General features: G+C 38.9%; 2 protein-coding genes across 7 annotated transcripts in view; one reads left to right on the plus strand and one right to left on the minus strand.

Annotated features, from left to right (window-relative positions):
• Window positions 1-431: 431 nt before the first annotated feature.
• On the minus strand, window positions 432-20,635 carry BROX (BRO1 domain and CAAX motif containing). Of its 6 annotated transcripts, none has more exons than XM_032422471.1 (13): window positions 20,266-20,633; window positions 18,244-18,361; window positions 15,496-15,602; window positions 15,048-15,144; window positions 11,687-11,782; window positions 10,522-10,594; window positions 8,882-8,987; window positions 8,114-8,203; window positions 6,340-6,425; window positions 5,313-5,394; window positions 4,613-4,763; window positions 3,554-3,713; window positions 432-2,871 (listed from the first exon to the last, which is right to left on the minus strand). In XM_032422471.1, the coding sequence occupies exons 2-13, from the start codon at window positions 18,342-18,344 to the stop codon at window positions 2,785-2,787; spliced, it is 1,236 nt and encodes a 411-aa protein (XP_032278362.1). In that variant the 5' UTR covers window positions 18,345-18,361; window positions 20,266-20,633; the 3' UTR covers window positions 432-2,784. The 6 variants fall into 6 exon arrangements, with proteins under 6 accessions (XP_032278362.1, XP_032278365.1, XP_032278363.1 ...); XM_032422474.1 differs by having other exon boundaries at window positions 18,244-18,380; XM_032422472.1 differs by lacking the exon at window positions 20,266-20,633 and adding an exon at window positions 19,781-19,872.
• A 112-nt stretch (window positions 20,636-20,747) lies between these two features.
• Window positions 20,748-23,245, plus strand: part of AIDA (axin interactor, dorsalization associated) — a 36,409-nt gene continuing 33,911 nt past the window's right edge. Inside the window, exon 1 of the mRNA XM_032422478.1 lies at window positions 20,748-21,001. Coding sequence (XP_032278369.1) covers window positions 20,892-21,001 — 110 coding nt within the window. The 5' untranslated portion in view covers window positions 20,748-20,891. The remainder of the gene's footprint in view (window positions 21,002-23,245) is intronic.

Genomic DNA, 23,245 nt, shown 5'->3' on the forward strand with positions numbered 1-23,245 from the left:
CACACTCTGGAAAATAAGATTTCTGAATGGGGTTCTATGTCTCAGTAACATTTATATGGCACTGAAAATGCCACCTCAAGTTTCCAAAGCACAGAGTTTTGTACAGAGCACTGCTCAGCCACAAGGACTGGCTCTCTAGCCCAGTTTCCCACAGAACACACCACATCCAGTGTGACGAGTACGGTAGATACAGGCCAAGTGAACTCCTACTTTGAGATTCAGAGGTGGTAAGTACCAATAAACATAAATAGGAACCAAGGAGGTGGGGGAGTGTTGGATATTTAATGAACTCAGGTGGCATGAAGCCACTGATGCACGTGTCTGTCATCTGAAAACATTACCGTGAAGAGTTAGGGTTTTTGTGCCGTATTAACGGTTACTGGTTTAATAAATGTAAAAATATTTGTCAAAACACAAAATCCTGATGAAACTGTTAAGTAAAATTACTTTATTTTCATAAATAAAAAGATAATTCATTATACAAACAATACTTTTAGCAGAGTATGTTAGCTGTCATTATCCAGTTTAAACTAAGTATGAAATGTATGCAATGCACAGTTAACACAGTTACATCCCTCTACAGCCTTCATGCAACTGCTTTATATCTGTTAACTTCCAAAAATTTCCAACACCATTTTAAAGAATACAATAAAGATTGGGGGATTCTAGTCACAATGCATCAATTATGCTGAGTCAACACGCTATTTATTACTTGCTCACGTCGAAGTTGCCAATTACTGATTTAAAGTAATACCAGTATTTCCTGCATTTTACAGAAGCACTGACCATATGACGTGTTTTCATTCCATATATGGTAGTATGATTCACAAATATGTTCATGTGAAAATTGAGTTAACTAGGTTAATAAACACTAGTACCTAAGACAAACAGGTCCTGTAGGCCAAGAGCAAAAAGCTGGCATCAAGTACTGTTTAAAGTTTTATCAGTAAATGGCATACAGCAAACCAATGATTTTGTAGTAGCACACAAAATACAGTGAAATTTAACTGAAATATTTTTTCTATACACAGCAAAATAAAATTAAATGTCTGTCTGGTTATTATTCCATTTATTAGAATCTGCAGCTTCAAATATTAAATGTTATAGAGCAAGGGGTAATTAGCATTTTCACATATTTAAAAAAAACCCTGATTCTATGTATTTTCAAGAGTGAAAACTGTGATTTAAGTAATCATTTATTTGAACACAATATTGATTCAGATAGGCATAATCTATTTCTTTTTAATTTTTTTAATAATCTCTACACCCAACGTGGGGCTCGAACTCACAACCCCAAGATCGAGTCATATGTTCCAGGTGCCCCTATTGATTCTTCATAATGAAATGTTTATTACTATTTCAAAACCTCATGCAGACTTTACTTACTTGTCACAGGGTTGCTGTGTGGATTCCATGGTTTATCTCTAAGTGTTCAGCAGAGGGCCTGGCACACAGTACGCTCCCAATATACACTACTATTATTTCTATTAAGTGAACCATCTGTCATTTATGATAGAAGAATTAGCTAATTTTTCCCAGAAGAATAATCAAAAGATAAGCCTACAGATGTGTGACTTTTGTTAAAGTATTATGCATCCACTATTTCCCAGGTTTGTGTATACGCTAAACTAATTGTTTCAAATATTACGAGCTATTTTTAAGATCATACCGTATGTTTGCTCTTTAAGTTTTTGTTCTGGCCTTTGGCCTAAAGCAATACAATTTGGATAGGACGTGTGTATTAGAAACCCATATAGAAACAATGCACACTGAAGTCAGGTAACAAAGGCATTTTACCATAACTTCTGTCGCCAAAATGTAGAGTTACTAGTGTAATTCAGGACAACCTATCTCGTTTAGGTTTAAAAAGTTTCTTCTTTATATCACGCAGTATCTCACTTCTGCAAAAACATTTTCATTCTGTGTTCATAAAGAGCTGTCACAAAGTTCTGTCCTCTAAGTACCCATCAGGAAAGGTACTTGTAAAAATCATTGTAGGTTTATTGAGATTGAAATAAAGTGCGAGGCTACCAGAGCAGGAGTATGTGCTTTTTTTTTTTTTTAAAGATTTATTTATTTACTTAAGTTATCTCTTATGTCCAACATGGGGCTTGAACTCAGAACCCCAAGATCAAGAGTCGCATGCTCCCCGCACTGAGCCAGCCAGGCACCCCTGGGGTAAGTTCTTAAATGGTCTCAAATACCTATAAACACTGATTTCTGAACAAATTATAGCTTCTTACATATGTAAGGGATTTGGTATGCAGATTTTCTGATCTCCAACTATAAATGACTTTTCTACCAGAAAAGATAATAGACCCAGAACATAACAAGTCTGTGTGATAACAAAATGGTGAGGGGGAAAAGCCTCTCAGTTAAAATCCAACTCCTGTCATTCTTCTGGCATCAAATAAGAGAAAGGAAAATAAACTTTTTTGTTTGTGAAGATAGAAAAACATACCTGAAACCACTATAATATAGTAACCGGAAACTTACTACTACTCAGAGTTCGGAACAAAAATCAACAGCCAAACATGCCCTTCAGAAGCACAATAAAATCTTTTACACGTTGTCCTGATTAAAATGGAGTCTGGAAACAAAGCATGAAACATCTCTACTATATTAAAAATCAAGAAGAAATAAACTAAAGGCAGATTCCCTCTGAATGTACTAAGTCATTCTACAGGCTTCAGAGGAAACATTTCAAGAAATATGAACTGAAGTTCCATGGTTTATCTTATCTACTAGTAGAGAAATTCAAAGTGCACATTTTATCGATGTACTTTAGGAGATGTAGCACCCCGTGTCCTTCTGAGGTTTGATATCTGGTTCTTTCACAGGTTTCACCACTTCTTCTGGTTTGGGTTTGGGCTAGGGAGAAAGAGAAACACAGTGTTAACTGTTAACTGTAAACTAGTATTTGGAAAACAAACACTAGATCTTTTCCACCTTAGACTTTTAAGAAATGAAATTACATAAAAACATTTCAAGGAAGGAGCTATGGCTGGAAATTAATTCCCATTCCTTTTTTCAGACCCCTCCCCTTTTGGCAGTCAAGCCTCAAATTTTCCACTTAATCTACTATTTGATTTAGTACACCTAGACGTACTTAGATATAAATGAATAAAAGCAGTCTTATTTTACCCCGGATGATTTCACGGAATGTTGAAATTAGATCAAATCTTCAAATACCCTGCGATATGCTAAATCAAAAACAAAGTATTGCTATAGCAATATAAACATGGACAAGCCATCTGTTTTAGACCTCTTCTCCCACACTCTTCTTAAAAGCGTCTCTGATAAACTACAGAAAGGCAAGATAATGTGTTCAAAAACGACCTCAATTATGTAGGAAATCAGAAGATAATTAAGGCCTAGAGATCTTATCTCTGAGAGAGTTCGACAACACACATTACACCAAACACTGCAGTTAGCTAATTTAACATTTAGACAAATGTATATATCTACTTAAGTAGAGAAAAATATCAAAATGCTAATTCTGAATTCTCTTTTTGAACTTTTGTGAACAAATGGAAGAAAGCCAATCTCGTACACTGTCATCCTTGGGTCTTTTGGTGAGATCAAATGCGGCCAGCGTGTCTGGTGTCCAGTGCACACTTGTAGGAGGAAATTCAAAAGGTACAGGCTCTACGAGACCATAATTTGCTTTGAGTTCCAGTTGTGGAGCTTCTGTTGGAATTTTTTGAAAGTAACTGCAAAAAGCAATTTAAAAAGCAATTCATTTCATTCATCAACTACTTGAGCGTCTACTATGTTCAAGGCCCTGTGAGAGAGAAAGACAATTTAATGATGAATAAGACAGACAAGATTCTCCTGCCTCATGCAGCTTGTATGAGTAGACGAAACAGTCAGGAAAACTTGTCAACAACAATGCATCATAACTGAAGCTGTAATAGATGTTGTATACCATGAGAACACGAAAGAGGGGCAATTAACCCCAATGTTGGGGGGCGGGGGTGGTTCAGAAATGCTTTCCAAAAGAAGTGATGGAAGTTATACTAGCCATGTTTAAGCAAGTAAAAGGGCTCAGTGTGACCAGATGCAGAATATAAGGGGAAGAACGTAGAGAGACAAAAGCGGGGACAAAACTGATTCTCCCAACCCACACAGGTGGTGATCTACAGTTTGAACAATGCTGACTTAATGGAAAACTGCTTGATAGGGACTAGGCAGGACTGACAGAAAATCCATTTCCCTGCTTTACAGACCGCTGCAACCAGAGTGAGATGAATATGCAAAGGGAGCAGAGAAGCTATATATAACACATGGGGAAGAAATAGCAGGGAGGCAAAGTTAAGAGAAAATTAAGACACTATAAGTGAGCTATATGTTAATAACTTATGTTTAATTTTAAAATCTGCTTTTATATATCATCATCAGAAGCAGAATAAAGTCAGGTCCAACACAAGGGAACTTTATTACCAATTTAAAGACAAAATTAGAGTTAAACTTAAATGCAATCTGACATAAAACCTTTGGGGGTAGAGACTAACAGAAACTGTGAGATTACTGATACAACATATTTAAACATTATAATTACAAATACATATACTATACTAATATTACTAAAATAATACCAAGCTGTACCCACATAAATCCATTTTCTCTCTGACATTTCTCTAGGGTATTCTTCACAAGGTTTCCAAGTTTCCTAAAGAATAAGTGTCCTGAAGGTTTGACCGTTGGTCCAGGTCCTTTGGTTTCTCCATATTCTTTGCACAATGCTTCTGCCTTTGCATAAACTGCATGTGAAAGGGATATAAAAATCATTTGATTATAATTATTGACTATACTAAAAAGGCTTTGAATCAGAGATGATAGGAACTTTTCTGCTCCTTACCTAGTAGAACAGTAATATCAGTAACAGTGTAAGGGGAAAGGGGGTATTTTCTACAGGTTTTTCGGCTTTTAAAACTTTGTTTCTCTGGGGCGCCTGGGTGGCTCAGTTGGTTAAGCGACTGCCTTCGGCTCAGGTCATGATCCTGGAGTCCCGGGATCGAGTCCCGCATCGGGCTCCCTGCTCAGCAGGGAGTCTGCTTCTCCCTCTGACCCTCCCCCCTCTCATGCTCTCTGTCTCTCATTCTCTCTCTCAAATAAATAAATAAAATCTTTAAAAAAAAAACAAAAAAAAAAAAAAAAAAAAACACTTTGTTTCTCTCTCTCCAATTCCCTCACTTGGTCCCATTCTCTTTCATGAACTCACCCAAAAATCTCTTTTAACTGCTTATTTCCTTTTATGATAAAACATTTGTTTTTTAAAAAGGAGTTAATATTCTGGCAGGAATACTTACATTTTTCTGCTTCTTGGAGAGACCTGATTGCTTCACCACATTTATCACTAGCCAACAAAGTCTGACCATGATAACAGTAAGCCTGATAAAGAAACAAATTTTTATTCATTCTCTCCGCAAATGATGCTTTCTGCTATCATTTTACATATACATCAGATGAATGAGCGCCTTTGTCCACTGTGGGAAGTATCAATGCAACCCCTTACACTTCTTTCCTTCAATAAGCTTCCCCCCAATCTGTTAGTATAAAAAGTGGGATTATGTCAAGGTTTTGAGCCACACTAACCTTCTAACTATGGGCTGACAGCAGAAAGTATTTCTGAATAATGAAATCTGTTTTTACGATTCAGGCACAGCAGATAAAGGAAGGAAACTGCGGTGCTAATGCAGAGGGACAGGGAGGGAGGATTCTAAGGTTAATGACTAAACAGTTGTCAAGAGACATTTTTTCAGCCTGTAGGAGGCCATGCTCGTTCTTTCAAGGTCTGTATCAAAGCAGGACTGCAAATTCTTGAAAACAGATTTTTAAGGTATAAGGAATAAAGTATCAACCTGGATCCAAAAACGGTGTTTGATTATCTCTCACATGACATTCTAACCAACAAACAAGTAAGTTTGTTGGTCGGTGTAAGAGACTGGTAAGTAACTTCTCAAACAGTGCCTACTAGGGTTCTGCACAGATCCAGGGGACATACTGGGTATAATGCCTTAAGATCAGAATCGGTAAATACCTTCTTCAACGTACAAGAGGAAAGGAGAGAATTCTCATTAAGTAGGCAGAAGGTTCCAGATTAAAAGTGGGTTTTGCTCAAATAATAATTCCACTGCTATAACCCAGTTCTACAATTCTACATAACGTCTTTGCACCCACTTCAGCTCACAATGGCTGCACTGTCCGTGAACAGTTACTGAGAGCTGTCCGTTATTTGTAAAACGCTAATTAAGAGTCTGACAAGATGACAGACCTAGCACTCAAGGGGCTGGAAAGACAGTAATTTACATTGTTTTTCAGATTATAAATACTTACATAAGCGGTGTAGAAACACATTTTCAAGTGAAGATATTTTCTCCATTTAGCAGAATACGCAGGCTCCAAACTGGATAAAGTATGATCTAAAGTTACATTTTAAAAAGCAAAATATAATTTCACCCTGATTCACTAGAAGACTTTTAGATCATGTGTTCAGATGCTAAAAGCAGAATGCCATTCAAGTCTAAAACTCAAGCATTGACACATTTTCCAAAAAAACTTTGCTTTAAAGTGATTTTCCCATAATATTTTAACTACGTAATAAGACTGTTTAAATACCATGGCCCATCTTTTGATGGTTAACATAACAAGTTTAAGATAATGATAAAAACAGAACTTCAAGATAAATACAAATTACATACCGTTATACTGTTTTCTTAAAATTATATAACATAGCAATGTGCAGTGTGGTCACCCAAGTCAGAAACACGGACACTCTCCTTACTGGTCCATCACTGCAGCACTGAATCTTGCCTAATACACTTATTCACATCCTGCCAACTTCTCTCTAATCCATTTCTCTCCACTCCCCACTTCAGTGTCTTTGTCAATGCTTCCATCACTTCCTCCATGGACTATAATCACTTGTGGAGTCAGCCTAATAGTCCTTTCACCTAGCAAGCCCATTTCTCATCTTACAAGACCTTTCTTAAATTTAAATCCAATCAGTCAGATTTGCTTCAATTATCTACAGAATAAAAACCAAACTTCTTAGATAGGCTTTCAAACCAATTCAGGATCTCACACATGCATACTTTCCTAACCTTTTCTCCTATCACTCACCCTGTGTTTCAGCTAAGGCATCTGTTTAAAGGTCCCAGAACGTGCTAAATTATTTCTTCTCTGTGTACGTACTACAGAACGTTCTACTCTTCCCATATGGTAAAGTTTCCTAGCAAACTTAGAACTTCTGTTTATGTTTCAAAGTCAGGCTCAAACTCCACCTTTCCCTAGACAGTCTCCTCTAGCATCCCCAGATCCTTTGGTTTTTATTACACTGCTGTAGTAACATCTTATTTTATGCTATAATAACGTGGCTATGTGTTTGTTTCTTTTACCAGACTGTGAATCTGTTCTATTAATCTTTGTATAGCTAGCAACTAAAATAGTAATCATCCCATAAATAGAAACAAATGCTTGTTTCCTAAATAAGTGAATGAAAAGAATAACAGGCTAATGAGAAGACCTGAGTTGTAGTCCCAACTTCACGCCTGCTAACAGTTAAATTACAGGTTAACTAACTCTCTGGAGTTGTTTCTTTAATGACAGCAACTGTAAGGTTATTATTAAGATCAAAAAAACTTCAAAACTAAAACACCTGTATAATTATTACATATAACTGGTTAAGAAGGATTGCTCTGTCCTTTCCATTAAAAGTTATGTAGCGCATTAACAGTTCTCATTCTTTTTTTTTTTTTTTTAAAGATTTTATTTATTTGACAGAAAGAGACACAGCAAGAGAGGGAACACAAGCAGGGGGGAGTGAGAGAGGGAGAAGCAGGCTTCCCGCGGAGCAGGGAGCCCGATGTGGGGCTCGATTCCAGGACCCCGGGATCATGATCTGAGCCGAAGGCAGACACTTAACGACTGAGCCACCCAGGCGCCCCCAGTTCTCATTCTTTGAAACAAGATAATAACACAGGTATTATTCCAGTTTTGCAAATGATGAAATAATCTGAGAATCTATTTGTTTTGCTTATTCCCTGTTAAGCCAAGAGTTTAATCCAAAAATCTAAAGACTAAAAATATAACAAAAGAATTATAAACTTACCAGCTTTTTGATAGAAGTTGGCAGTTTCATAGGCCAGGGCAGCAATTAGTCCAGGAGCATGTTTCAGTTCAATTGCTCGAGCAATTGTTACTGTAACCAAAGCACAATAAAGTGAATGTGTAATTAAGTTTACTTGCATTAAATTAATTATAACAGCAAAAGACAGCCCAACAATCTATTTGGAATTTTAATAGTTTGTTAAGAATTTTAACGTGAAAAGTTAACTTACAGAAAATGCAAACATAAACCAAAAACACTGAGCTTGCTGATTCTGATATTGTTTCTTTAAATCACTACCCAATTACTAGCTAATCACAAAAAATTACTACTACAAAACAGCATGTCACAGGAGAACAAACACTTCCAGGGCACTGGAATTTAAAATAAAGAGAAACAAAAAGCCTACAAAGTTTCTTTATTGGTTTTACTGGAGTCTTCATTTATTTCCTGACACTGAAAGGTGAACATTTAAAGGCAAGCCAAACAGTGGAAGAAGAAAAGGAAAGAGCAAGGTAGAGAGGGAAAAGAGGAGTTACAGAATTAATCTGATGTTGTCAGAAATGGCATGACATCAAAATCCTTTTTAAATGCAAGGCCTTTTCCTGCTAAACTATCCATGAAGGCAAATGCTGAAGGTGAAGTTGTTCCTCACTATAAATCTCTCAAATGTGAGACTCAAATCCAGCTAATTCTGATTTAAAAAAAAAAAAATTAGATGCCAAGAGAAATTTCTTAAAAAAAAAAAAAATCTTACAATATTTAGGATACCTTCTTGAGCTTCAGCCTGACACTGGACAACATAAGCTTCTAGTAGTCGTGCCTCTAAATCCCTCCCCTTTTCTGCAGGTGTAATAAGCTTTGGGATATGACTTTCCTGAGAGAGAAAGAAAAACAACAAAGAAGCCACATTTTATTTTAACCCAGTTGTTAGAGATGAACAAAATGGAAGAGACATTCAGTTTGGGGATTTATCAGAAATTCAGGGGGTGCCTGGCTGGCTCAGCCAGTAGAGCATGTTCCTCTTGATCTCAGGGTTATGAGTTCAAGCCCCACCTTGGGTGTAGAGATGACTTAAAAATAAAATCTTGGGGTTCCTGGGTGGTGCAGTCAGTTAAGTGTATGACTCTTGATTTCAGCTCTGGTCCTGATCTCCTGAGATCGAGCCCCCTGTCAGGCTCCGTGGCCCAGCATGGAGTCTGCTTGGGTTTCTCTCTCCCTCTGCCCTTCCCCTCTCCTCCCCTACCCAAAATAAATAAATAAATAAAATTAAAATTAAAGATAATAAAATCTTTTAAAAAATGTCTTAAAGAAAAAAAATCCTAAACAAAAATAATTCAGGGCACCAAAATTGTGTAAAAAGGAGCAATATTAAGCTTCTAGAGAACAAAAGCTCCCGTATACTAAAAATTTTTAAAGCTTCTCATACGTGTCTGCAAAACTTGGGTCAAAATAGATAGCTTAGATATGCAAGTTATATTTTCATCTTAGAAAATGTTTAACTGGGGGCGCCTGGGTGGCTCAGTCGTTAAGCGTCTGCCTTCGGCTCAGGTCATGATCCCAGGGTCCTGGCATCGAGCCCCGCATCGGGCTCCCTGCTGGGCAGGAAGCCGGCTTCTCCCTCTCCCACTCCCCCTGCTTGTGTTCCCTCTCTCGCTGTCTCTCTCTCTGTCAAATAAATAAAATCTTTAAAAAAAGAAAAGAAAATGTTTAACTGAAACAGTAACCAAAGTTCTCTTTTGCATGACAGCTAGAATTACTCATTTATGTTAATAACTGTAGAGTAGAAAGAGGTCTACAATTCTATAGGTAACTCAGGATCATAGGTTTTTAATCACTGTAAAAGCATCTTATTTTATCGTGAGAAAACCTATTATTGGCCTCTGGAAGGTGTTTAGTAAATAGCGGTTTAATAAGGATGAGGCGAGGGTAATCCTGATTGCTAAATACATCAGTCTTTCTTCTAATTTCCATCACTGGAGATTTAATATAATTACTGCGTACTGACTGCCCCTCTAGCCTTTTCATGGAGTACAGAGAATACCCTCAGAAGTTCAGTTTTGCAGAATCATGATTTATCCTGGCAACTGCCACAGACCGCAATGAGAAATGGTAAGAACCGTCAATTTTCGTGCTTTGTTTTTTATCTTTACCAAAGGGATACAAAAATAACCAGTGAATTACAACTTGAATTTTCTAACTGTAAAATTCACTGATAATTTTCTAAAATGAAGACATCTGAACTTCTGTAATTGGCTGCAATCATCAATAAAGTATTCAACATAAGAAAAACAACCTATACTAGGTTCTTTTTACAAAGTGAAATAATTCCTTCCCCGTTCCCCAAAGAAAGAAAAATTATTCAAGAATTAAAGCATTAGGAATATATTTTATCGTTATTATTATTTTACCTTTAAATGTTTAAAAATCCCCGCTGCAATTTTTAGGCTTCGATGGACTTCTTTTGCTTCATCTTCTGTTATGCTTAAAGAAAGTGGTTACATTAGTTAGAGGATGAATCCTGTTTCTTGTACTAAAACCAACAACTAATGCATTATCATAAAACCAAATTAGTCATTTGTATTTCTCACCAGTAGTTTTCTCCCTTCAAAAAACAAATCTGACTCTTAAAAAAGTAACAAATGCACAGGAAAATTATCCACAGAAGGCACTACAAATGAAAAAAAGGGAGACCCTGTCTATAGGTTGGGACAGAGGCTTCTTGCTGTTCCTTCCAGATAATCTTCTGTGCATTAAACAAGCACAAAATAGTCTACACTTAATGCATGCACACACTTAACACATATATACACTCTTGTTTTAATCACCTAATTACTTTAGAAATAATTTTATATCAGCACATATAATTCAACTTTATTTTACTTATTTTTTTAATATTTTATTTTTGAGTAATCTCTACCCCCGACGTGGGGCTCGAACTCACAACTTGAGATCAAGAGTCACATGCTCCACCGACTGAGCCAGCCGGGCGCCCCTCAACTTTATGTTTAAATGGCTGCGTATATATGCATGGTCAGATGCACCACAGTTGGTAGTTGCCAGTTTCATATTGCTAACACCCATTTTTACTATTATAAAAATTGCATCTTATTTCATTTAACAGTTCTTGAATCCTTCAAAACATCTTTCACATCTTTGTATTTCTTTTTCTGTGAGCTGCCGGTTTATGTCCTTCACTTATTTTCTAATGATTTGTTGGTCTTTTCCTTTCCTTTCCATTATAAAAACAATTTGTCACATGCATCGCAATTTTTTTGACCATCTGTCATTTGTTTTTTAACTTTGTTTATGGTACTTTTATGCAGTCAAATATTCTATTTTTTCCTTCTCTTGGTTTGGGGTTTCATTTATAAAGACCTTCCTCATGACAAGATTAATTTTTTTTCCCTTTTAACACTGGGCTCCATAATCGATACTTAAAATACCAATACTATGAGGCAACCTTTCCTCTAACAGAAGTGGTATTTTTTATCAATAGCCCAGACTTTTTAATAATGAATCTCCATATATTTGAAAAATAACACATACGTATACAACCTTCCCCTTTAGACTTACTTTTCTTTTCCAGCCAGTCTTGAAGCATATTTGGTATACCATAAAGCTACATTAAATCCCATGGAAATTAATTCAAAAACAGCATCCTGCTGGGCACTAGAATTATAAACATGGGTGTCATTAAGTTCTGTCAATTACTGAGACATTGCTATATGAAGCCCACTGTACATCCAACTCAAAATTATAAAACAACTATATGCTAACTGGAAAAATGAAGAAAACAGTCCTTGTGTTTAATGACTAAAAATAATGGACCATAATAGTAAACATGAAAACAGGAGATTCTCAAAGGTTACTGTACACAGACTAGCTTTAAAAATACAAATTATGGGACTCAACTCCAGAGAATCACAAAGTCTGGGAGGGGCCCAGAATCTATATTTTTAGTAAGTACCCAGTTGATTCTGGAGTGGGTGGTTCTTACACCAATTTAAAAACAATGGAATTCAGAGAGAGATTGTTTCAGGCAAGAATGATTAAAGGAGGTTTAATGGTAGAGACAGTCTCTAATTGTGCCTTGAAAGATGGCTAGAGGGGAGGCAGAAGGTTACCCCAGGTAAGGGAATGATGCTGTTAAAGCACAAGAAAAGCATAAACATTTTTTCTGAGAGTAGTGACCCAACTAGTGTGATGGAGCACACGGTTCGTAAAAAGAAATCGAGGTCAAAAAGCCAAGCTGAGGTGAAACAGGTAGACTTCGAATGCCAAGCCAATCATTAAGTGTACCACAAAGAAAAAAGGTCTTACAAACATCTTATTTGTTTCCTTCAGATTCTATTACTAAACATGACACCAAGAGGATGGCAAGAGCTTATTTAGCAAATAAGGTAATACTAATTTTTAATCATTCCTGCTTTGATAAGAACTTGAATTTTTTTTATATATTACTCATTTATCTTAAGTGATGAAGAAAACAGAATATCCTTATTTTATACACATAATACTAAGATACAGAAAAATTACCCAAAGGGAAGAAACTAGAATCATGGTCCCACTTTGTGTTTTTTAAAGATTTATTTATTTGAGAGGGTACATGCATGCGCACAAGCACTTGTGGGGGGCGGGGCAGGGGAGAGGGACACAGAATCTCAAGCAGACTCCCCACTGAGCACGGAGCCCAATGCAGGGCTTGATCTCATGACATTGAGATCACAACCTGAGCCAAAATCAAGAGCTGGACGCTTAACTGACTGAGCCACCCAGGTGCCCCTCCACTCTGTATTTTTTATTTAACTGCTGCCTCATAAAAGGAATGGAAACAGGGAAACTTTTTGGATTAAAAAAAAAAAGGTGGGGTGTTATAAAACATTCACAATTCAAAAATAACTTACATACTGTCCTGTTTAATATGTTATAATACACAAACATATAAGTTATGTATTTTTTTAGTGGAATACTTCACAAATCTGTGTGTCATCCTGCCAAAGGGGCCACGCTAATCTCTACACTTTCCGATTTTAGCGTACGTGCTGCCAAAGCACTAAACAAACCTCTTAAAAACAGTCTTAGCCCATCGATACCCCACTGGTAAAAGCTGTAATGCACAGTTTAAAAGTTTATTCTCGGGGCGCCCGGGTGGCTCAGTCAGTTAAGTGTCTGCCTTCGGCTCAGGTCATGATCCCGGGGTCCTGGGATCAAGTCCCACATCGGGCTCCCTGCTCAGCCTCCTTCTCCCCCTGCTTCTGCTACACTCTGGCGCTCTCTCTGAAAAATAAATAAGATCTTAAAAAAAAAAAAGTTTATTCTTTTCAGCATTGAGAACTTTCAAATGAATTACATCTGGTAATCTGGTAGGCATATCTAATTTATAAGTTTACCTTTAAATAAGATAGTTTTGCTAATTTATATAAAGTCTCATGAATAACGGTCTCCCTTTTTAGCCTTCATTTATTTCAGTCTGCTTGTTCCCAAACACTCCATTTCTATTGTACCACATCTTAGTAGTCAGAATGTATATAGTTGAAAAAGCATTTTTCAGAACAGATATATTCACAGCACACTTTCTACTGAATAAACAGCAATCAAAGATAAAGCAACTTAAAAATCTCAGATGTAGAGAATATCGGGTATCATTCCTTAAGGCCTTCATCATCTAAGTTTTCACTGTCTCATAAAACTCGCTGAAAATAGTTGTCACAAGGAATCAAAATTTGGCATGGTGGGGAAAAGTGCCAAATGTATGTAATACAAAACACTTTAGAATCCGCCAAAGTTTCGTGATGTCATAACGATAGAGGTTTGACTCTAAAAACATCTTTTTGAAGAAAAACATTCCTGAATTTTAGATAAAGTACAAAGGGGTCACATAAAAAAAAAAAAGAAAGAAAGAAAGAATAGAAAAAAAAACATAAAACGAGAACTTGGAAAACCTTAGTATCCCAGAATATTAAAATTTGGAAAGAATCCATAGTCCCCAACTTCCTACCAAATTTATGAATTCTACATACAATATTGCCAAGGAAGGAAGGAAACTAACAATTTACTAAATATCTATTATACACCTGGCATTATTTGAGTCACTTACCATAAATCTGCCTATTTTGTTCCTCAACCCCAACCCAGAGTTGAAGCAGGTGTTCAGAGAGACCTGAGATTGCACCTTATAGGAATCCAAAGTCCACACTCCTTCCACTGCAATGCCTGCCCTGGGTCTCTCAGCAAGCTCCACTTCCCTCCCTTCTGACTTTATACAACTTTCTACAGCAAATGGAGATCCGGATACATGGTCATTTAAGTAATACAATGGTGTTAAAAAAAAAAAAAGTTCAATAAAAGTTTAGCACCATTATGATGTTTCCTGTTGTAACTAGACCTCTTCTGATTAGTTTCAAGTGAGTGATAAGAAAGTTGAGGCGAAATTTTTTAAAAGAGCAGAAACAGTGATGAGAAATTAGGAAGAAAATAAAACTATGCTCAAAACAGCATGGAGCTGGGGTGGAACTGGGGACAAAGAGAAAGAAAGAGACTGACCAAAGACATCTGAACTATCCATCATAAAAGAAAACTAGGTGAAAAGCAAACTTTTGCTCTCCTTGAAGGCAGGCAAAGACTAAAAGATAGATTTGGATTCCAAATTTCCAAACTGTTCTTTGCGTATAATTAATAAAGCCAAGAGTGTTCAAGTCTGGTTAACATTTGTATTGATTATCTCAGAAACAGATTTGGTCCAGGAGAAATAAATTATATTTTTACTTAACAGAATGCATTAAGAGTTTAGGTCAAATGTTTTTAACTAATTACCTGATAAGAGAAAATGCTGATCAGATCTATATTCTATTTCTTCAAAAACAGAGGCTATGGGTTAACCACTGGCTAAATAGTTACAAAAATGGCTTCCGTTTTGTACTGTTAGCTTGCCTACCTTGGAACCTGTCCTTGTAATGTATCAGTCCATTTGAAATTTTGAATATATCGTAACTTGCTTTCTTGGGTAGATTCATCCAATGAATTTATGAAACCTGTAAAAAGGTACAGCATTTCAGTTTTAGAAGAAATATCAAGTATTATGTTTGGAAATTTTTTCAGATAATGACTTATCCAGATATCTGAAGAAAACTCCTAGCCCCTCTCCCCCCCCATACCTCACACCTTCTTCTAAGGTAACATAATATGAAATATGTACACATTTAATTTTCAAAATGTTAGAGGGACCAATACCATCCTGACATTCTCACGTTTCTGAAACTCAAGTATATCAAAGAATACAGACTAGAAGACTAATCTATTCAAATTTGTAAAGTCTAAGAATTAAATGTGAATTTCTGCAAAGTTGTTTTTTAAAAACTCTGAAGTTCCCATAAATAACTAACCTTGTAAAAGTGAAAAATAGGAATCTGATGCATTCTTCATCATTTCTGGATTACAGCTCAAATCAGTGAAGAGTTCAAGCAGTCGTGCTCTGGATGATCTCAAGTCACTTATATGAGACAGAAACAGTAAAATTAAGTAAGCTGCATTATGATGAATCTATGTAAAAGCGGCTTATAAAGTTTCAACTGTAAAAAGCTTTAAAATAATGCACACCCATACACTTCCTCTAAGGTATTACTAAGAGTATACAGGAATAAACTTAATTAGGACTAACACTGGGGGTAAGTGAAATTTCTAATAACAATTGTTTTACAAGTTGTACTAAAATAAACTCAGCCCAACCTAAGAGGCAAATCATGGATACAATTGTGTAATAAAAATATACAGCAAGTTTCAATTTAAAAAAATCAAATAAACACAAGCATGTAAAATGGGAGAAAGAAATTAAGAATGAGTAAATTAAACAGACCAGTTCACAATAAAAGTTTTCTGAAAAATGGAAATTTAACATGCTTATGCAGTTTTAGTATCTCCTTAAAATTTCAAAACGTGACATTATATCAATATATCTTAAGTAGGAAACCCCATTTTTAAATTGCATCCTATAATTCAACATACACATCAAGAGTGTGTGAGAACATGTGGCCACTACTCATTTTAAAACTGCTCCCTGGTCTCCATTCTCCTTTACTTCTCTGCAGCAATAAATGTTGCAGATCCACCATTTCCTTCTTGAAAGTCTCTTCTCCCTGTATTCCACTAACACTAAATCTTCCAGGATATCCTCTTATCTCTAAAAGTTCCTAAAAATGTTTATAGTCTTTGGCTTTCCGCCGTTCTCTCCTTTGAGGTCTTAACAATTTTACAATCTGAGATCTACATCATCAGCTCTACCTTGGCCAGGTTCCAGTTCCACATCTAATTTCAGAAGGTAACTTGCTTAATGAGGGTTCAGAAATCATACCGCAGGGACAATGACTGAAGACACTTGCATATAAATGACTAATGAAAGACTACACTTCAATTGTTAGCACCGAGAGTCTAGGGACTGTATATCCAGAACTTAGTAGATGCCTAGGACAAAGCACATACTTTGCTGAATAAAAGAATACTCACATTTCAAATGTTTTAAGATTTACAAGGCCTATAATGCAGCAGTGATGTTTAGAAGAAAGCTCAGACTTAATTTTAAATGGTCTGAATGGAATGTTTACTCACTGGTACAAGTTCCGTGAAGGCTTATTTCCAAGAAAGTACATACCAACAATTACATACAGATGACCAGAATGGGATGGGCTACCTTATGAATTTGTCATTGTTGAGTTATTTAACTAGAAGCTAGGCAAGAGTAATTCCCGGACCAAAAACAAAGCTGAATTCTTAAGGCCTATTCTAGGCTCAAATAATTTGCTAGCTATTTCTGGGTAGGCACTCAACATCTGCAACCCAACTGTATAAAGTTATATTCACCTTAAAATTACAGAATTTCAGGAAAAATGTACCTTAGAAATATCTATTTTAGACTGTTCATTTTATAAATGAATAATAAGACCCAAAAAAGTTAAGAGACTTGCCCAATGCTATGGATATAACAATTAAGCCGGGACCAATCTCTAAGAGTGTAAGATCAGGGGTTAGCAAACAAACCTATTATTTGTTTTTGTACAGCTCCCAGCTTGTTTTTGTAAAATGAACAAAGAAGAATATGCAACAGCAGGTGTATACAGCCCCACAAAGCCTAAAATGTTTACTACTCAGCTCTTCACAGAGAAGGTCTGATGACCTCTGATCTACATAAATAAGCCAGCTTTCCTATCTTTTGCTCGTTACTTCTTTCCACAAAAAGCAGCAACACTCTCAATTTTCCATTACTGGTACCATCAAGGTCTTGATCATCTAAATCATCTATTCATATAGACTGAATCCTTTTCAACTTCCCAGAGCAAATTAGACACTCTGACCAGCTGACTCCTCTTTTGAAATATCTCTTGCATTTATCTCTTTTGTTCCAAACTGCTCTACTCACTACCCCTAGAATAAAGGTTTTCCTGACAGATATGATTTTCTTCTATCACTTCTTACAATCTAAATCAAGTATTAGCAAACCTTTTCCATAAAGAGCCTGAAAAATATTTTAGGTTTTGTGGTTCAGAAAGTCTCCGCTGATACCACTCCACTCTGCTGTTGTACAGGAAAGCAGCCAAAGGCAGCCAGAGACAATATATAAATAAATGGGGTGAGGTGACATGGCTGTGTTCTAATAAAACTTTATAAAAACAGGCAGTGGGCCAAATCTGCAGGACAGTTTGCCAACTCCTGAACTGGGCCATACAATTTATTTAAACTCCAACTCAAGTCCTTTCTCCTATATGAACACTCTAAAGCCTATTCCAGATTACCGAGATCTCTCCCTGCTCACAACTCCATGAATTTACCATCTGGCTAACTAACAATATCCATATACAGCTTTGTGAAGTCTCTTGTACTGTTGTAATATATAGCTTAACTCTTACTGTGATTGTTTTAGCCTCTCTGGGACTCACTGATCTAAAATTAAGGACTGCAGCCTAGATGACTGCCAAACTTTATAATCTATTATTTCACTCTTCACAGGTCATTTGTAAGTTTATAGAGTCTAAGGGTAGGGCAAGGTGTTACATACTTCTGTATTGCCCATGAAACCTAAAATAGTACCTTGTAACCAAAAGTGGCTCAATCAGTACTTGCTGAGTTTGACTAAAACTAACCTGCAAATTTTTGAAGCAGCAGGGCCAGCGGCTACACCATAGTAGTTAAAAGCGACAGGAGCTGTGGCTTTTAACGGGTTCCTATGAAACCAGTGTGTCATTTTTCTCCAGCTGTTTCCTATAAACAAAAAAGGAAACTGTATAAAAAATAAAAATAAAACATATAATAATGTAAATAGTATAAAAATTAAGTTTACTAAGGATATATGTATACATTTTTAAAATATATATATGTGTGTGTGTTTGTATATATACGAGACATACACACGTACAAATAATGACCCTTATTTAAACTAAGGTTACTTGAAATAAATAGGTTTTAAATTAACTGTATTTCCAACACAGTATTGCTGATGCCAATTAACTGGTTACAGTATGTGTTTCTATAATAAATATACTTTCCACAGAACAGTAATAAAAATCAGAATTTTCATGAATAAAAAAACATGATACTTGATCAGTAATTTCTATCCTATAAACCCAAAATATCTGAAAACCTATCTAAGTGAAATGCCAACTTAAAAAATAGTCCCAAGAGTGCCTGGGTGGCTCAGTTGGTTCAAGTGTACTACTCTTGGTTTCCACTCAGGTCATGATCTCAGGATCCTAAGATCCAGCCCCGAGTTGGGCTCTGCACTGAACATGGAACCTGTTTAGGATTCTCTCTCTCCCCCTGCATACAGTCTCTCTCAAATAAATAAATCAATCTTAAAAAAAAAAAAAAAAAAAAGCATGTCACTTGCCTAATAGTCCTTAGGTGGAGAATGCGAATACAGGAAGGCTCAGCGGAACACTTAAATGTGGCAACTAGATTCCGGGAAATCACAGTCAAGAAAACCTGATAAGGTTTAATTAACTTAAAGGCATTATACAATGTTGTTGATCGAATTTTCTTACTGGGGAAAGAAACAACAACGGTGGGCTGCACCGTGTAAGAAACACCTCCTGCAGCACTTCCCTTAAAATATTCACCTATTTCCGACAAAACCGATTTGGGAGAGCACCAGATAGTCAATGCACTGTATACGCAATGGAAAATTGAGCAAGTTCACTTACGGCTCAAAACATTTAACAAGTTCTTTTAAGAATATATATAATCTTCTAAACATCCATGTAAACCAACTTTATAACAAGTAAATTAATACACCTTCTACGCGCATATAAATCAAGCCTTCTGGAGATAATGGCACACCATACACTCGATTTTGGGACAGCAAATTTTCTACCAATACCCTTTTCAGGTGGATTTCCACTTCCTGGATGAAAATGTCCACAGTTCCGTGTATCCTGGCTTCAGGAACGAAGAGGGTAAGTACTGTACTCTCCGCCCCGGCCCCATCTTGCCCCTTTCTAAGACCTGCCATTCCTGTTTTCAGGAATTCGGAGGGTGGCGAGAACAGCGACACACCCACCCGCAGGTGCAAGGGTGCCCTGAGAGCCACCAGCACCACGGTCTGGTCGAAGCTGCCACCTCCCTGCCTCCGATTAGTGAAAGATGTCCCCCACTCGCCAGGCCCCGGGCCCCCCACGAACCTACCTGGGAGCCACCCCCGAGCTTGGAGCGCCCACTTCCTGTTTAGCACCCAACCTCTTCCTCCCGAGCGCCGACCCCTGGAGGCGGCGCGCGGCGGCCTTGCGCAGGCGCCAAGCCTAGGAACCCCTCATCCGAACAGGCATTTTCGTGGAAAGCCGATACTTTCCACCCGGGAGAGGCGGGCCGACGACGGCAGAACAAACCCCCGTTTAGCTTGTAAGATCCCCAGTTGCCAATGGCGACCCGGGCAAGGGGATTCGGCGAGTCTAGCTGTTAATACGATCGATTCGCGGGGCCAACTTGCATTTTCTTTCGTTTGTTTCAAGGCATTAGAAGGAGACTTTTTTGGACACTATCCGGGAGTCTATGGAGACTGTAAAACGCGTGTAAAAGGGTGGGGGGGGGGGTGACCCTATCGCTTGGGACTCCGGGATAACGCCAGGGGTAGGGGTGTTACTGGGAAACGCCCATTCTCATGACAAACTTACCGGATTTCTCGGAAATCTGTGTAGCAGTCCTCCTAAGGGAAGAAAGGGAATTTCCGAGTCCACAAACGAGAAAGGGAGGGAGGCGGAGAGCCAGGGCTGCCGAACCAGAGCAATGGGCAACCAGGCCTGCGCTGAGCCGGGGTCACGTGGCCCGGGCCGCCATGACAGCTACCGAGGCGGCAGTACGCGCCGCTTAGGGGCGGAGGCGCCGCGTATCGCGGCCCCCTCGAAACGCTCCGTTCCTCAGCCCTGTCCTAGCTACTCTTCCCCAGTCTTTAATCGTGAGCTGCGGTCTCTTGTCCTGAGAGGAAGAGAGGACGCGGCCGGGCCTCCCAAGCCGAGGAAGAAAGCCGCAATAGCGATGGCGGCCCTCGCGGGAGCGGGGCGGCTTCAACCTAACGCGGGGCGGGGCCTCGGGGCGGAGCCTCGGCGGGGCGGCCGCTTCAGAGCCGCAAAGTTTGGCTGTGGCGGCAAATGGGCTTGGGCGGCTCCTCGGCGGGTGGCGGTGGTGGCCGTAGCGGTTCCTCCTGGCCCTGTTAATGTCGGGGCCAGGCCCGGGGAGGATGGCGCCCTAGAGCCCGGCCTCGCTGGGGTAGGGGCGGGAGGGGACGGGGTGGGCACCGGCCATGTCGGAGGTGACCCGGAGTCTGCTGCAGCGCTGGGGCGCCAGTTTTAGGAGAGGCGCCGACTTCGACTCTTGGGGCCAGCTGGTGGAGGCGATAGACGAGTATCAGATGTGAGTGACTAACCGCGGGAGCGGGCCAGCCGGGCTCCAGTGGGCCGCCTCCCCCTTTCTTCTGTCGGTGTCTCTTATCTGTGTCTGCAGCCAAGGCTTCCCAGGGTGGGGCCCCCGCAGGCACTGGGGCTGGGATCGCACTGGCCCCGGACGGGCTGCCCTGGAGACGGCGGTCCGCTCGCTGGGCTTCCGCGCCCCTCTCCCTCTCCGCCGCCACAGGGCCAGTTCCATTCAACAGGTAGCTCCTCTTTCCTGGGGCGCCCGCCCTAGCAGGCTACCTCTGTGGTTCCTTGCCTTCTCTCCCCCGCCTCTTTCAGGTTGCTGCCGCTCAGTTTCTCTTCTAGAATCTCTGAGGGATACTTGTGTGTTCCCCGCCCACGTTCCAGGGATGAGTGGCCTTGCTCTGTATGGTGCCTTCCTCCTCCCATGTGTAGGACAGGAGGGAACTGGTGGCGCTTGAGGGGAGGGGGCGCCCCCAGGAAGCAGCGAGGACAGGGGCGCCTCACCAGCCAAGGGAAGGGTCCCCCCTGGCCCCCCTTCTCCACCCCTCTTTCTGGTGAGCCGTGTTTTCACAATTCACCTCGATTCCGTTTCGGTTTCTGGGACTGTTATTTGCTTGGCTGTGAGTCCCACCCACCCCCTCGCTCGGTTGCTTTGGGTGGAGTCCGCGCAGGATGTGAACAGAAGAGAGCAAACTAAATTAATAGACCACGCACGGGAGCCACCCCTCCCTCTTTGGGTCCCTCCTCCTTGTCCTGTGTCTAATGTATAGCCGCAGGGTACTTTGTGAGTACCAGTTTCTTTGATCTTTGACCCGAAGTCCGATTTCTTATAGCCTTTCTGGCTTCCCCCAAAAAACTTCAGGGGTGTTTTTTAAATTAAAAGACAAGATTCACGTGTATATAAAACCTTGCTTAGTTTCTTGCACCTTTTACTGAAAAAATAAGAACTGCCTGCTAAAATGCTATTGTTTGCAAACTCTTGCCATTAATCACTTCTTGGTTAAAAGCAAATTATTGTTTGAGGTGTTACTGAGTATGAAATCATGTGAGTAAAATCTTTTTTTTTTTACCCCCTCAGTGTCTCCTGGAAAGAATATACAGTTGAGACTTGGAAGCTTTAAATTCTTTTTCCTTTCCCTACAATAGTTTCTTGTTTTTATCGACCATTAAGATAATTTAAATGTGCAGATGTTTTCTACCCCCATGGTACTGACTTGTAGTTTCAAAGAGCCCTGGAAACAACCGTGCTCTGGGCCGTGTTGCCAAGTATAACAAGTCCTAGCGTCTGTCTTGCATCTTCACTTGATTTCCCTTGCTCCTGCAACTACTTAGTGAGAACATTACTCTCATTTTATAAAATGAGGAAACGGAAGCTCAGGTTAAACAGATTAACGGGGGTCCTAAAACTACCACTGAAATCTGGGATTTTTTTTTTTTTAACTCCAAATCCTGACTGCTCTACTACATAGTGCTTAAGACACTTTATTTAATGTGCCTTGTGTAAGTGAATTGGACAAATGAGAAGGTTTCCTTCGTTACCAGGGAACATAACCAGACTGTAGCCAGTTAGCACCTGTGTGTACTCATTCTTCGGGTTAACTAGAATCGCATACCCAGAGATTTAAAGCTGCCTTCACTTGTGATGCGGTGGGACTTAGCAGCTGTTGACACTCAGTAGCAGACTTCACAATGGAAAGTGAAGAATACCATGTCCAATTGAAATTACAAAGGAAAATTGAGTATGCAAGCTGTTTCGCTGGAATTTCGAGAAACATCTCAATGAGAGTAATAGCCACATACAAATCTGTTGTTGGACCACAGTACTAACCTTTGAACTTCATAATTCAGAGAAGTTCTCAAATTATAAAAACTGCCAGTGTCAAATCGGAGGAGTAATGATTGGCTTAAATTTTGTAAACACATAGGCTACATATAAAATGAGCTTGAATTTAAAATTAATATATTAAAAAATGAAGACAAATTGTCTTTTTTTATTGCAGTTATCTCTTTGGAAGGAAAGGCTGCGGAAAAGGAGACCATTTGGGGGCCACTAATAGTGTAAAAAAGAATGGACAGCATTTAGTGACTGGATGTTGAGAGTGAAGGAGGAAGAGTCTAGGATAATTGGCATTTCTAATTGGGTAGGCAGCAGGGACTTTATGGTCTTGCAACACAGCGAATTTATGGGAGGGGGATATTGGGGAGGAAAGAAACATGTTTGTACCATCACAATGTAAGAATA

This window comes from Phoca vitulina, unplaced genomic scaffold, assembly GCF_004348235.1.
Source record: "Phoca vitulina isolate PV1807 unplaced genomic scaffold, GSC_HSeal_1.0 scaffold26, whole genome shotgun sequence".
Lineage (NCBI taxonomy): Eukaryota > Metazoa > Chordata > Mammalia > Carnivora > Phocidae > Phoca > Phoca vitulina.

What these genes read in the sequence shown, in the direction of transcription:
- BROX (XM_032422471.1), bottom strand. Translation starts at nt 18,344, where the DNA reads ATGACACACTGGTTTCATAGGAACCCGTTAAAAGCCACAGCTCCTGTC. An exon ending in TCTCCAAGAAGCAGAAAAAT is followed by an intron (nt 4,764 to 5,312) that starts GTAAGTATTCCT and finishes TTTCACATGCAG; the next exon opens with TTTATGCAAAGGCAGAAGCA. An exon ending in AAAGACCCAAGGATGACAGT is followed by an intron (nt 2,872 to 3,553) that starts GTACGAGATTGG and finishes CTTTCTCCCTAG; the next exon opens with CCCAAACCCAAACCAGAAGA.